The sequence below is a fragment of the Dermacentor silvarum genome, chromosome 2, assembly GCF_013339745.2.
Source record: "Dermacentor silvarum isolate Dsil-2018 chromosome 2, BIME_Dsil_1.4, whole genome shotgun sequence".
NCBI classification, from domain to species: Eukaryota; Metazoa; Arthropoda; class Arachnida; order Ixodida; family Ixodidae; genus Dermacentor; species Dermacentor silvarum.
In genome coordinates, this window is record NC_051155.1 from 237,996,430 (window position 1) to 238,011,676 (window position 15,247).

Consider the following 15,247-nt stretch of genomic DNA (forward strand, 5'->3'; position numbering starts at 1 on the left):
TTTTTTTGGCATAAAGCCTGTGTAGAGTAAAATCGTTAATGCTAGTCATCTTCTTCAATATGCATTAGTTTGTTTTATGCAAAAAAATGTGGTTTGTAGTGCCGACACAGCAATGTATAGCTGGTTTTGGATGTGTGTTTTCAATGTCTATTTAAGTAATTTTTTGCGTGTAGTAAGACAGAATTTTTTGTTTTCTTGTTACTTGGCAGCTGTGTCCGGTGCATCATCCAGGAACAGCTGAAGAAAGTACAGAACACTTTAGCAGACATTGACACACTGGACACTGCTGTCAGCACTGTTGTTACAAGGCTGAGTTCACTGCGTTCTTCAAGGGTAAGCATTGTCGTCAGTTACTATACACGATGCTCAAGGGCTTTGTCAAGATTGTGGTATTTGTTTCAGCTCATGATTCTGGCTGAAAATGTAATGTATATTCTTGTTTAACGGCAGGCCGCACACTTTCGGAAATTATGTGTGCATGGTCTGCACCTGCCTTTCCTAAGCATGCACATTGTCAAGCATGGCCACACGAAACATGCTGTGCCATCTTTGTCTGGCATTCATGCGGTGCATAGTAGCGTATCACATGGCTAACTGTTGGCTTGCTCTTCTGTTATTTCTGCAATTACATATGCCTACTGGTAGGAAGCTCATTGACGTAAGCATCAGTGTCATCACAAAACACATCCCACTGCCCTGTGGCTTGTTCTGTCAACGGTTTTCTCCTTCTACCTTGTGCAGTGTGAATGTGCTGCTTTCCATAAACAGTACCTACCACTGTGTTCTGACCTTATGCACACAGCACCCACAGTGCACCGAGGCATTCTTTCTTTCATTCGTGCATTTGTGCAATAAGCTCCCATGCATAGGATAGAAATTCCCGAGGATAGGAACAATATTAAAGGTTTACCTTTGTACCAAACATGGTTACTGAACAACTCCGCTTTGTTGCTCGACTCATTGTTTCATGAATATAATTAGTGCATGTAATTGCTCATTTTCTCTTGTTTGCACTAGGCCTTAAAAATAAAAGTCAGAATTCGAGCTAACTGCCCTTGCATTCGCTGCTTCAAGTGATATGAGAATGTTTCACAGTTTTAATGCATATGCCTCTACAAGAGCATTTGATGTGCATTGCAGCTGTCACTAGCGGTGGAGACAAACGGCAGCCAGCTTCCTCCACCAATCAGCAGCCGGGATGATGAAGAGGAAGAGGCTCTACTTACACAGCAGATAGAGAGCCTGGAGAAGGAAAAGTGTGTACTACCTTCTATGCACTTTTGCAGTATGCTTAGATGCTCAAAGCTTGAGGGGTCTCTCACGTGCTCTTGGGACAAAGGAGCGACAACACAGTAGTGTGAACAATCAAAAGGGCATTTATTGCACCTTTCATACACTAATACATGCTAGCTGAATTACTACGCATAGAACATTCACATGGGCGCGCGACAAATCAAGGAAGTCTGACTCACCACGACCGGATAGCGAGCGAATATGGTTGCCCCATGCTATGACACCATCGCCTAGTCGTTCACTTGTACGGTCACGCGAACGGTGGTGCGTTCGAACGATCCGTGTTCATACATACCGGTGCCCTAGCCATGCGAGATGGTCTCGCGAAGCGTGGATCGGCGCACGCGCGGGACGTCCGCATCGCTCACCGATCCCAACCCGAAGAGGAAGCGCCTTCGACCTTTTTCTCCCAAGTCACCCCGCCGTTCGGTGGCGTTAGCATCGCGACACTCGCGCCATCTCTCGCAATGCGCCGCAACCACTACGACCGCCGCCGGCGCTTAGCCATGCGGAGAAGCCGGACTACAGGAGATGCGAGCTATGCGGGGAAAACACCATCAGGGGACGCGTGAGAGTCATGCATCCCCACAAGCTTTGTTTCATTGGGTTGTAAATTGAGCTTTAATGTAGCAGTATGGCACATGTGAGCTACTTGGTGACCCTTTATCAAGTTCTTGTGTTTGTGCTGTATGTCGGGTTTGTAAGACTGAACTGGATCAGCTATGATTAAAACTAGCCAATGATGGCTAGCAATTGGTTTTACAGACGTACACGTTGTGTCACTGATAGATATACATTTTTTTTTCCAAGTGACTGTTGGCATGGCATGTCGTGGTGCATGGCCATAGCATTATAAATTTGCAATGAAGCTAATGCCATGGCAGAATTAAAAAAATGTTTTTTTTCTTCCTTCATAAGCATGCTAGTGGAGTGACCTAATGGGAAAGCCACCTTATGTCTGTTTGGCAATGCACAGAGTTTGTTGCGCATATAAGGGGATAATTCAATTTAGCTGCTAAGCATGCTAGTGGAGTGACCTAATGGGAAAGCCACCTTATGTCTGTTTGGCAATGCACAGAGTTTGTTGCGCATATAAGGGGATAATTCAATTTAGCTGGTTTCGATAAAATTGGGCCATACTGTTGCATTCAAGACATCTCAAAAACTATTACATGTGGACTTGTAAGCCTGCCAAAGGAATTATTTTAAACCAGTGTGAATTGAGATTCTGTCTTCCTCATCTTTCTCCAGGGCGCTGCTGACTACAGTGCTTCCAACATTGGCCCTAAGTGGATCTGATGATGATCTGCTAAGCACAGACATGGACAGTGCTGCGGGAAGCCTCGATGATGTTCGGCCTTTCGATGATGCTGGTGAGTGTAAGCTTTTAGAATATAACTGCAGAGAATTTTATTGCTCTATCTCATTGCTGTTGTGTCTGGAAAGTCAGTTTGGTGGATTAGACATCACAATTATTAACCCTTTGCAGTCCGAAACTTTTACCCACTTGCCGGCTGTCCCGGTCCGAAACTATTTTGCCAGTTTATAGCGCCGCGATGAAAACCACAAACTGTGGACGAAAAACTCATAGGATATTTATTTTTTCTTTTGCATTCTGCAGGCAACTCCTCTACCCATATTTGAGAAGCGTGTGATAGTGCTCGAAGCATTTTTCTGGGTGCAGGCCAGGGTTGTTACTACAGGTTTTGCAGAAAAACACGGTTTCCCTCCTGCCTCCATTTGTTTTTCGATCGCTACAAACAGCACAGTCTTTGCTATTTCGGCCTGGGAGCTTGTAGATGAAATGGCTCCTCCCATCTAGCATTTCCTCGCACTCCTCCCGTGCAGACGGGCCCCGTTTTTTGGCTCTAGCCCTCACGTCACCCACCAGCTGTTATAAGAGGTTGCGGCGGTACTGCGGGTGTCGCTGTTCTTTCTCAGCATGATTCTGCAGCTGTGTGCGCCTAAAAATAAAGCTATTGTCAATGGAAACTGCTAGAAGCTTTCACTAAATGCACCACCGTAAAACGCACGCGATGAAAAAGTGGTCATGCTTCTCAGCGAACCGCGCGAACGCGCTCTTCTGCGCGCAAGTGAGAATGCTCTGGTATCCAGAAGCCGCGCTGAACATTGTGCTGCACCCTAGTGCAAAGAGAAGTAAACTTCAACAAAGAAAGTTTATTTAACCCTCAAGAGATGGCACATCATGTATACAAAGAATGCGCACGAATCGCAGTGAGAAAAGCCGCGAAATTTAACCCCCGAACACCCTTGTCAGGGCGATGCCCGACAGCGGACCGCTACGGCCTGTGTTGCGTTGTCGGGCCCTGCCCGACAACGGACCGCAAAGGGTTAGCAAGGACAAATAGAGTTTTTCGGTTTTTTTTTTTTTCTCCTCTTTTTCTGGTGATTTGTTCAGTGGCTCAGTGACTGTTGTGTTCTGCTGCCGAGCACAAGATTGTGGTACAAGATTGCCCGGCACAGTGGGGCCTGTGCCATGCATTCGGCGTGCATGTTAGAGAAGACCAATGGTTCAAATTTATCCAAAGCTATGGTGTACTTCACAGCCCCTGTGTCCTTGGCATATTAACACTCATTATTCGCTCAATTGCTGTGTCCAAGGTAGCATGGTAATAGTAGGCATCAAGGTGATAACTCTAACAAACACCATGAAAACTGGCTGACATAAAGATGAGTAAAGAAGTCTAAGCAAGCCACTGTATTCGCACATTTCTGACTTTTTTTCGGACATGCACAATAGAACGCACTACAGAATTGAGTGCATGAGAATTAGTGATAACCAGTTTCATTGCAATAGCAATTATACAGACCTTCTGGTGCTGGTGCCAGCATGCTGTTTAGTTCTGACGGTGCATGCATGAGGGGTGCGTGGAGGGTTATAAGGCCTCCAAAACATGTGCAATGCGTTTGGCTGCAAAAGTGACGAAACCGAAGTGGTCTCACTGTCATGCTGTGCTTACTTAGCTCTGCGGAAGCAAGGGCAGCATTCTGGCTTCTGCTGCTGGCATGATCGTTGTGTGCACACACATTAGTGTTTCTGCTGAGGAGCTGTGCTGCTAACCACACCGTGGTGCACACTCATCTGAGTGTAATGAATAGTAAATGCCAAGCTAAATCTTTTCGCTGGGTGCTGACGAACACCAAAGCTGTTGGTTTCACCATCGAGGTTTGATGCCTGTAACGTGGCTGCTGGCTTTCCTCATCATGACAGTGTTACGACACGCCTGGTATCTATGAGGGTGCTGGTGCTGCTGTGCAGCATCAGTTGTGTCACATGCTGCGTCTCACCATGTCGCTTCTGCGTATTGTTAGAACACCAGTGTGAGAAGCTCGAGCGCAACACTAAACCTTGGCTGTAAACACAAAAAAAGAATTCTAGCAATGAAAATATTGTTTTGCATTTATTTCGGTTAGATTTCGATGCTAGTTACCTTTGAGGATGCAGAGCCGTTGCTTGCACTGGTAGCACCATAGCCCTCGGTGTCAGGCTATTGAAAGGCTTTGAAGGCCATTGAGCTTGCTGCGTAACGGTAACACACCATTTTCAAGTTTGATGGAATATGAGAACCTTGAAGGGCCTCAACTTGATAGGTACTGAAGAGTGACTGTGTGTGATATGGGTATTCAAGAGCAAACCTTATTCATTGATACCACAGCTGAAATTATTCAGTAAAACTGTGCTTGTGAAAGATGTTCAATACATAAAACAAGTGAACAGCTGTCGCGGCACTCAAGCAGGCATGTCATATGCCTTTTTCCATATTTTGCAAGCTTCCTTTATGGTGCAGGAAAAATCATTACGTAACAAGTAGGAAGCTGGAAGCTGCTAAATAGATGTTTTGTAGAGCGCTCTACAACTTTCTCATTTGAAGTTTTGCCCAAACATTAATACTTGCAAAGTGGCTGATTAATCTTGACTAATTATGAAATAAGGAGAATACAAAAAATAGTGTTATTTGCCCCATACAAGAGCCAATAAGATGACTACAGCCGCATACTTCTAGAGTGCTCCAGCATATTTCTAAACCTTGGCTAAAGTTAGCTGGGACACTCTGTTTATATATGCAGCATCCATATTTGCACATAAACCTGAGCGTGAGGGACAGCATGCTATCTCAACATGTTGAAAAAGAGAGACAGAAAGAAAAAGAAAGAGCTGCAACATCAATACTTTGAAAAGAGAAAAAAAAAAGCCCATTGTGGAGCAAACAAATCGGGTACTATCACTCTCAGGCAGTCCATCAGATTCAGGTATCTCTCTATTTCTGCATAACCATAGCTTCTTAAATACAGTGAGGCAATAAGTCTCTGCACACATACATACTCATTGTATGTATGTGTGTATTATAACACTATATTATAGTTTGTTGAAAATGATCATATTGCAATGTCACCAATCCGCTTGTAGCCAGAACGGCTAAGTTTAGGCAAATCTATGTATTAGCCATCGTTATCTAGGTGGCTGAACTGCCATGCTTTGCAACTGCCGTAGACAATAGCATCAGAGCTTCCTCTGGTGATTTTTTGTAGGAAACTCCATGGTCGCAAGAACATAACTGAATGAAAGGGAAAATTGTCATCTACCCAACTGTAGCATGAAGCTACAAAGGAAACCCATACGAGTTTCTCAGCAGGAAAGCTACGAAGTCGGGAGAAATTTGTCCTGGTCTGGGATACGAAACCTGAGACCCACACCTATCTGGGGCAGTTACTCTACCATCTGAGCTAACCAGGTTGCAGAGCGAGGCTGAATTAATTGACAACTCGAAGCAGCAGGGACACTCAGTGCGACAAATCAGTTCTGCGGATGCCCGCAGGGGGCAAGAAGGTCCACCTTCTATATATACCTGTGGGTTTCCACAGAACTGATTTACCATGATTTGCCAAAAACAAAGGTTTCCCATGCTTTTCAAAAAAAACACAAAAAAAACAGAGGTGACAGCACTGGAGGATGCTACTCCCCTGCAATGGATTAATGATATGTCATTCCTGATGACAACGAGGACTGTCTTCCAGGTGCAATGGCTCAAGGCGACCAGAGGCATCACCCCAAGACACGAGTCTCAACGCCATTGCGCCGTTTGCAGCCGGCTCGCTTCCCACCTGGCACTGGCTCGGGTGGCTCGGCGTCAGGCCTGTCGGCTTCGGCCTCGGACACCAGTGTTGTCTCACTCTATAAGCCCACCGAAGTGGATGACGAGGCCATCATGGTGTAGTTGCGATCAATGTGCCATGGACTGTGCTGCAATGCTTCACTGTTCCCATTGATGGGCTCCCCATTGGTGTAGTGTTGCGCAAAGCATTCCTGTATCTGGTCGTGATGTCTGCAGTTTGCAGAATAAGGTCCCACATGTTTAAGGATGTGCAGGCGATTAAATCAATTTTTAGGACGCGGACAAATTAATAGCGATTAGGTAGTAGCTCTCAGAGCATGTGTTCTTCCATTTGCTTTATTGCAATGAAGCTAATTGTTGACTGGGCCGGGTTACAATCGATTTTTCTTTTCCCACGGGCAATATTTAAACACTGCGAGACAGTGGAGCATCCCCTGCCTTCTTGGTGACACAGCAGGTGGAACTTGTTGCACCTCTATTGCTCTGCAACTCACAGTGAACTGTTTGTGCAGAAACTATAAAAAAAAAAAAAGATGTGATGCGCATATGGGGATGATGGACAAACAGGCTGGTGTGCACGTGTGCCACATTTTTGCATTTCTGGTGATAAGCAGATCACAGAAGTGGCTGTTGGCTTTCTGCCCGTTGTGGTAGCTCTGCAAGCACAAAATGCGGGGCTGACGTGTGCGTCCATCTCCGAGAGCATCAAGGCTCTGTTGGCCTGATATTTCAGCCGGTACGAACAAGTGCTTGCTTTACTACTCTTCACCACGTGAGAGGCAGTATGCTAAGAGTGGTTAGCAGAGGTGAAAGCTTGAGAGGCTGTGTGCAACTTAATTTTTTAAAGAGATCTATATGGCAGTGGTTTGCTGTAACTGCTTATTTTGTCAAAGTGAACACCTTGTACGCCCGAAGATCGTCTTCATCTGTAAATTGTCCCCGCTAGCATGTTTCATCAGATGTGCATTTGTTCAGGCTTATATAGCCCAAGAGAACACTTCCATTTTAATATTTCCCCTCCTGTCTTTTTCTGGACATTGTGATGATGTCCCTCTTACCGTCTATCAGATTTAGTTGTTTGTGCAACGCTATTTTCATTTGCCTTTGATGTTGTCAACTTTGATGTTGTGAACGGTGGATTGAACACCTTGTCTTTTTGAGCCCTTCTTTTCTGAGGGGCAGGTTTCCTCATTTTGCTCTGCCACTTGTGTGTCTCAATTCTCGTGCTGCAAGCAGCTGCTTTTACCATGTTGTTCGTTGCTGCAAAAAAAAGGAAGTGTGCATCCGTCTTGCATAAGTGACACACTGTGAAGAAATCTCAAAGTCTGCTGTGGCAAAGGTGTCCCGTCCCTTCTTCGTTCTTACACTACGCTTGGCATTAACTTTCGTGGAATGACAATTACCTGTTGAGTTTTTAGAGGATGTTTTTGACCTTTATTATGGTGGCCAAATGTAACTTCGTCCTAAAGGGAGGCATTTGATCTTAAAGAATATTCTTAATGATGTCAACCTGCCTAACTAGTGTAGTGGGTAGATAGGTGCCAGAAAGAGTAGCTTCGTGTGTACTGGTTTGGGCAACTTGTACTGTAGCTGCTCAAGATGAATGTCTTCCCCTGCAAACTGCACTTATGGAGGCATGATTCACTGTGGACTCCAGCTGGCAGAATGCCAGTTTTTTCCTTAAACTAACTCACTGATTTTTAATTGCTACAGTTTCTATAGAACTGGCACACTTTTTTAATTTGTTTTTTTTTTTTTTTCGTTTGTGTGTGTTGCAAGCTTGTGATACGCTCGACACTTTTTTTTTCTTCAGCGTCACGAGGTATTATGTTCTGTAACTGCCACCGATATCTTCTATTGTACTACTGTGCTGAACACATGCACGGAACAAAACCGGCTATATATGCAATGTTTCATCTAGTCAGTGACATCCGCGTGAAACACTCCGTGACAAACCAGTTTCAGTATAATGCTTAAACTGCCGGGAATTGGTGTTCTATATTTGGTCAGCGACATTTTTTTTTTTATGCACATATACACTGTGTTTTGTAAAGGTCCATGTATTGTTACCATCTGCAGTTTTGCAAGCTCCTCAACTTCATGTGCGCTTCCCCCCTCCCTTGCTGGTGGACGGGCTTTTATTTTTATGACTGTGTGTCCTGTGGCGAAGGTTGTAACAATTTTTTTTTCTCCACTGCCCCCTGGTTATATTGCATTTTAGCATTTGAGTTTGTAAATGTGACTGGGTCAGAAGTCTTTTTTTAGGGGCCTTAGGAGGCCTTAATCTGCTCTGCACACTTAACTCATTTACCATGCAATTCTTTTATATTTTTATCTAAAAAACTGAGCCATCCACATTGTGAAGCCCTTCTACCATAAATGCCGTCTGTTACACTTCATTCCAATACGCTCGTCCAGGTGTGGTCCTTCTGCCATGACCACTTTCTTTTTTTTTGTTATTCTTTTGACCACTGCTTCGCACACATTTCACGATTGTGGATCACAATGTGTTTAGACCTTGTGAAAGATGCCAAATGTGACGTTGAATGCCAGCGTTGGAACTGCAACAAAGTTTTCAAGTTACAAATGCACATATTAAATAAAGCAGGGTGGCACACACATATTTCCAGACATCTTTCTTTCTCTCTTTTTTTTTCCCATGCCGTTAAAGTGACATTCACACGACCACTTTTTTTTATTGAACTATATTGATGTATGCGCAAGTGTCAAACGACGGTATGCACAGCTGGTGCATACCAAAGTTGGTGCTTGCTATTTACCGGTCTGGACTGTGGTCTCTCTTATTTGACGAGTGTGGCGCTGATGGAATTGGGGAAACTGTCCAGTGTGCCACAGCACAAATGTACCAGAAGTGTCAAAAAAACAAAAAGGAAAGAAATGACTACTCTATTTATGCCAGTGTTGTCTGTTTAATGTTGGGTGTGCGAGTGCCGTGGCTTGTACAGATCGAAGTGCCTTGATCTTATTGTGTTGCCTCACCCGTTTTTTTTTTTTTCTCACTTTTTATTCATTCAGAGAAGGAATAGAATTTTTGCCCTTCTCTTTATTATTATTTTTTTCTTGTGTGTGTGCATGTGTGTGGCACTGCGACTTTGTGCAATTGGCATAATGTGCAGCGAGGCTTTCTGAGGCCAAGTGGGTGCAAGGCAGGCAGTTGCATTACACATTGTTGGAGTTGTTCTGCTGGCTTACTCATGGTGTTGTACATTAAACTGTGACTTTGTAAATTTATCATGCTCAAGATTTTTGTACAAGAAATGTTTCCTGTGAGTGTTTTTATTCTTATTTCTGGAAATTAAACATGAAAAAAAGAAAAAAGAAGCTTGTGCATCTTATTTATGCGCTTGAGGAAAGCAAGGTACACCAGAATAGAAACTCATTCACACTTGTGCGCGATTGTCAGTCATGCCTGATATGAGTCTCACTGGCATAGCTGGATGCTTCAGCATGAAGCCTCACATGATATGTTGTAATCAGTTAAAGACCAGTGTCCGATTATGTAGACATGTCACGCATGTGCACTTAAATCTAGCTTGCGGTGCCTTTTCTCTTTGGTCAGATAATCGAAATAAATTTAGCTCTTGTATATAATAATTTGGGTGAAATGCTACACACAGAACAGAAGGTTTAATGCACTTGCATCAGACATGTATTTACTCGGGTATTACTATTACATAACCTTTCATCATGGCCTCTTCATTGACATGAGCTCACTACAAATTACAGGCTTCAAGTGGCAGCAAATCTGTAGGTACTGTTCTGGCTTATGAACATAAGGATATGCAATATTCATAGTGCCCACTAATATAAGTTTAATACCTTAAGAAAAGTTTGCAATGCACCCTTTGGGGGTACACTAGGGTGCACTGCACTTGTTTACTGTTGCCTTATTTGCAAGATAGATGACGTTTATTGTTGGGGACAAGCCAAGCCAAAAGTAAACAACATTAAAAAAAAAATGTTAGCACTCCAAAGGGATGCTACAGGTGCAGGGGTGTGCGAATATTCGAAACTGTTTCATTAATGAATCGAATATTGTCCTATTCGATTTGGTCCTCGAATCGTATAGTCACTATTTGAAAATATGGATATGTTTCAAATACTTTACGTCATTGACTGTACACCATCAAACTTGCAAAAATGCTATATTTTAAATCGCATCCACTGTGCACATAACATACTAGAGCACGCTGCATTGCTCAGTCAGTTGGACTTTTCCGGCTAAACATGATCACTCATAATAAAATGTTTAGACACTGCATCCTCCAGAGGGCATTGTTTGGTACTAGTATTTATAGATGCTGCGCCTGTGTATTCTTGTTGAATCGGAACATGTTTCGTGACGGCATACCTTATATAACAGCGGCACCATCTGCCCTGACAATTCGAACTAGAGAAAAGAAGAGTGTATTTTTTTTCCTTTTCTTTTTGCTTTGCCATTGCTGCAGACGACACACATGTCTGGTCACAATGGTATACTCAGATATTAATTGGTCCACAAGATTACCTTTATAAACTGGTAATGCATGCCCACATATTCTCGTAAGAGCCCCGAGTTTGCGAAAAATCTGCTTAGATGTTCCTAATGCTCCCTTCTTGCGTTTAATAAAGAATGCTTTATCATGTGCAATGTAAAGACAGAAATGTTCTATTATTGTGATAGCAATTATACGGACACTCCAGGTGCATTCTTGCCGTCGCCGTGATGCTCCGTGTAAAATCCAAGGGTGACAACTCCGTCGCCGTTCACTGTATGTGCAAGTGAAAGCGTGCGAGAGGAGCCGACAATCGCGGCTCAGACAATCGCCACCACTGGAAGTAACATCAAGGGCCAGAATCCTCACAGGGTATGTTTCTGAACACTTCAACTAGAACCGTCGTGATTTGTTCATTTATGGGACGAACTTTTGTTTCACCAATTTTTGCTTGCATGTGTGTCATGGCTTTGTCATTTCTCTTTTCAGGAAGACGGACAAAAGAGATTATTTGTATGCAAGCTGCCCACGCTAAGCCACAAGAAGCTCAACTGTCATGACAACAGGTCCTAACTACGTGCCTCACCATGAAATATTTGGAAGTTTACCAGATAGAGAGGTGTGAGCATCTCGCGGGCGCAAGGGAGGAAAGTGGGGAGGAAGCGCGCCGTCTTCCGTCGCGCGCGAGCCACCGGGGGGAGGGGAGGGAGGGGGGCGGCGTTGTACTCCTGCAGCAACTCTAGGCAGTGTAGGTGCGCCGACAGCTGATACCTTTGTGCGTGCTGCGTTCTCGCCGCAGTTTGCGTTGAAGCGATAGACAGAACGATGGTCGCTTCCCTCGCTGCAGCCGCGCTTCCTCACGCAAGCGTTTTGACAGCGCGTCTCCGCGGTCGTCGAGTGCGATGTGTTCATGTTTGCTAGGGTGCCTCGATGTCCTCCCCCGCCGCTCCGTGCAGGGTGGCGACATTCATTGTTGGGTTAACTGCCGCCGATTTTAAGCGTGTCCGCCATTGAGGCGCGCGTGCCAAAGCAAGCTCGCACTGTTGGTTAATTGGTCTCCCTGCTCCGAAAAAGATGCCTGGATGTGGCATGTCCTTGTGCATGAATCACTCCAGGAATGGTTAGAGAATGTTTCCATTTCCGAAAGAGCCAAAAACGAAGACTTGTCTGGATGGCCCAAGTCAAGAGAGACGAGTGGCAACCGACGAACTACTCGCGTGTATGCAATGCGAGTACATAAGCGCTGAATTCGGCATGCCTTTCCAGGCACGTGTGAAGTTTTTCCGAAAACTCAAATGTACTTGTTCTTGTTCGCTGCATGCTGCATCTTGCTTGTAGTAATTTGTTTAATTGGAGCTGCCCCCCCCCCCCCCACTACTTCCTTTTTTTGCCCATCCCGCTTGGGTCTGTTCAGTTCCTGCTGTACGTAATAAATAAAAAAAAAATCGATAGGATACATTTCAACGGCCCATTATAGTTAGAGCTGAATCCTACTGTGTGGGCGGCCTTGTTTGTGTTAGTTCCACATACAACTAAATTATGTCCCTGCGTAAAACTTGAGCTCACTAGTTTGAGGCACACTTTTTAGTGTACCCCGAGACTTAATTCTGATAGAAATAACATCCTTTTTTCATCTGTACAGCAAGTAAGTGTTTATTTGCCATGGATTGAATCAAATATAATAAGTTTTTTTTTATTCGAGTGGCAGGCTCACTTTGAAAGAGCAGTTTTGAGCAGAACAGGGCAGATCGGTTGAAAAAGCTGAGGCCATACGCTTTGCAAATTCTTAGGTTGGCTGCTCTGCATGAATATTTTGCAAGCAGAAAAGTATCTCTTTAAGCGGCCTTTAAAAGGAAGAAACATAGACGACGCATGGGCGGCTTGTAACTTGCCAAACCACTTTAGGTCACGGCTGTCACTTGAGCTTGACACTTGTCGAAAAGCACAGATGCTTTCTGACAAGTGTTCTGGAAATTCCAGAAGTGCCATGTGCCGGTTGGCTCGATAAGGGAGGGCATTCATTCTTCCTTTTCAGTAGAATTTACCATCGCCGACGAGTACCGCAACATCGACAGGTAATAGTACAGCTAGGCTGTTTACTTATAGTGTGTAACAATACAAAACCAAAAATGTCCCACCACGGTAAAAGACAGTAAAATGCTCATGCAGTGTCCGAAAACACTACTATGTATAAAAAAAAAAAAAAAAAAAAAACAGAAAAATGTACCAGCTGCTGCTGTTTTGCAATTATATAAAATAGCAAAATGACCAGCAGAGGAACCCCCTCAACTGCTAACGCTTGAAATGAATTTTATTCACGTTATTTCATGCGCAAATGCTTTTATTACCCTGGAAAAGCTTTTTACAACCGCGCGCCAACCGTGCGCAGCCGAAAGGTGGGCACTGACATGGCGGACGCCGTAGCAGACGACGCGGTTGTCGCCACCCTGTACGCTCCGGAGCGGCGGGGGAGGAGGATATCGAGGCACCCATGTTTGCCTATGCGCGCTGACACCATGCTTGTTAATTTAGTTACTAACGAATGTTTGCAAGTTTGTACGGGTGGTAAAAGTGCTATCCTTACTGCGTATAGCTGTCTACTAATTTGCTATCGCAATCGATGCTTCGCCTTTCGGGCGAAACTGCGACTTTTTTTTTTTTTTTTTTGACTATCAGTAAAATTGTTTGATATTAACGGTGATAAGGCTGTGCATTATTCGCAAACTATTAGAAAAAAAATATTCGATACGATTCACTTCTGGCACCAGTCGACTCGCATTCGACTCGGACTCAAAAACTGCTATTTGCACACCCTTATACTGGTAGTATTTGACAGTGAGCCACATTAATAGCAGTGCAAAACTATTACAAAAAATCAATTTGTAAAAATATACCTGTTTCGGCCGCTCGCGTAGACAGGCGAAACGGCTGGCCAATGCTTTTTTTTTTTTGGTGCAAGTCTCTAAGTGTAGAGTGCACGCTCAAGTTGGACACATTTTTCAGATAGTAACACCTCTCTCATCGTAAACATGTACTCCAACACTGCAGGCACGTCCGATAGAAACCAAAGAATATTGGACACGCTACACACTGAACTGAACTTGTCCTGTACAATATGTTCCGTAATGTCATTTTTTTATGAACAATAACTTCTCCAACCGAGATGTTATTAACTTCTTAATTAGCCCAACCAGAGAGGACAATCTGTAGGAATTGTTCAGCTTCCAAATTATTAAACCTCGTTATAACGAAGCCGAACTTCTTTATATACATTGCTTCGTTATAACGGCTGTCCGCCCTCTAGGCCAATATTGCCCCCCGGGCATGGGGAGTATGAGTTACCATAGGTAAGCCGATGCAAAAGTCTGCAGCGCACCGCAGTTGCACCGCGTAAAGCCCCTGAAAAAAAAAAAAAGAAAAAAAAAATTAGCACCGCGAAAGTTTTTCTGCAGTCCGAGGCTACAAGAATCCCATCGAATCACGTGGACGCTGGTCACGCGGGACTGGAGGGCAACGAAAGGGTGAACGCCTTAGCTCAAGCGCTAACTTGGAGGTTAACAAAGAAGTTTAGCACTGCACAACGAGCGATGGAATAATGTTAGGCGCAACGTTAAGAGACAAGAAGACGGCGATGTGCATGGTTTAGAGAACAAACGGGTATGAAGTCGGGCAGGCCATGTAATGCGTAGGGCAGGTAACCGGTTGTCTATATGGAGTTACAGAACAGTCGCAGTTTAGCCCGAATGCTAGGTAGCCATATAAATATATGTTAGACAACTACAGAATGTAACGTTCATAGTTTCATTGGTCATATAAAGTGAAGTAAGCATTCACTTACTATATATAACGAGCACGGTGTCACGCGCGCACAGGCAAACAGTCGCAGCGTTTGCATGGTGAAGGACGCCGGCCTCGGGGAGCGATCGCTTCGAACGGCCTCTAGTTTCACCATTCTTGTGGGCTCGCCCTCGCACGCTTGCTATCGCAATAAAAATGGAGTTGGGAAGGTCATACAAGGCTGTCCAGAGGGCCCGTGAGAAAGCTGAGAGGCATGGCCTCTCGGCTCCAACATGGGATTAGCCAACAGCTAGCCAGGGGCCTCTCTGGGGCTCCAATGGCTGGCTCCTCAGCAGCTTAATAAACTTCTTTGTCTGTCTGTCTTGGCAGGTCATATGTAATGCATGTAGGGCATATAACCGGTGGTATAATATAGAGTTACAAAATGAGTGCCAAGGGAAAGGAAGCGCAATCGAGGACGGCAGAGAACTAGGTGGTGTGAAGAAATTGAAAAATTTGAGGTCGCAACTTGGAATCAGCGAGCGC

The 15,247-nt window shown here is 44.4% G+C and overlaps 1 protein-coding gene across 1 annotated transcript in view; it reads left to right on the forward strand.

The window, feature by feature from the left end:
- LOC119442926 (unconventional myosin-IXa) overlaps window positions 1-9,770 on the forward strand; it is an 82,740-nt gene extending 72,970 nt beyond the window's left edge. The window contains exons 40-43 of the mRNA XM_049663047.1: window positions 210-333; window positions 1,141-1,256; window positions 2,545-2,666; window positions 6,331-9,770. Of these exons, the coding sequence (XP_049519004.1) occupies window positions 210-333; window positions 1,141-1,256; window positions 2,545-2,666; window positions 6,331-6,530 (562 nt within the window). The 3' untranslated portion in view covers window positions 6,531-9,770. The remainder of the gene's footprint in view (window positions 1-209; window positions 334-1,140; window positions 1,257-2,544; window positions 2,667-6,330) is intronic.
- The last annotated feature ends 5,477 nt before the right edge of the window (window positions 9,771-15,247 follow it).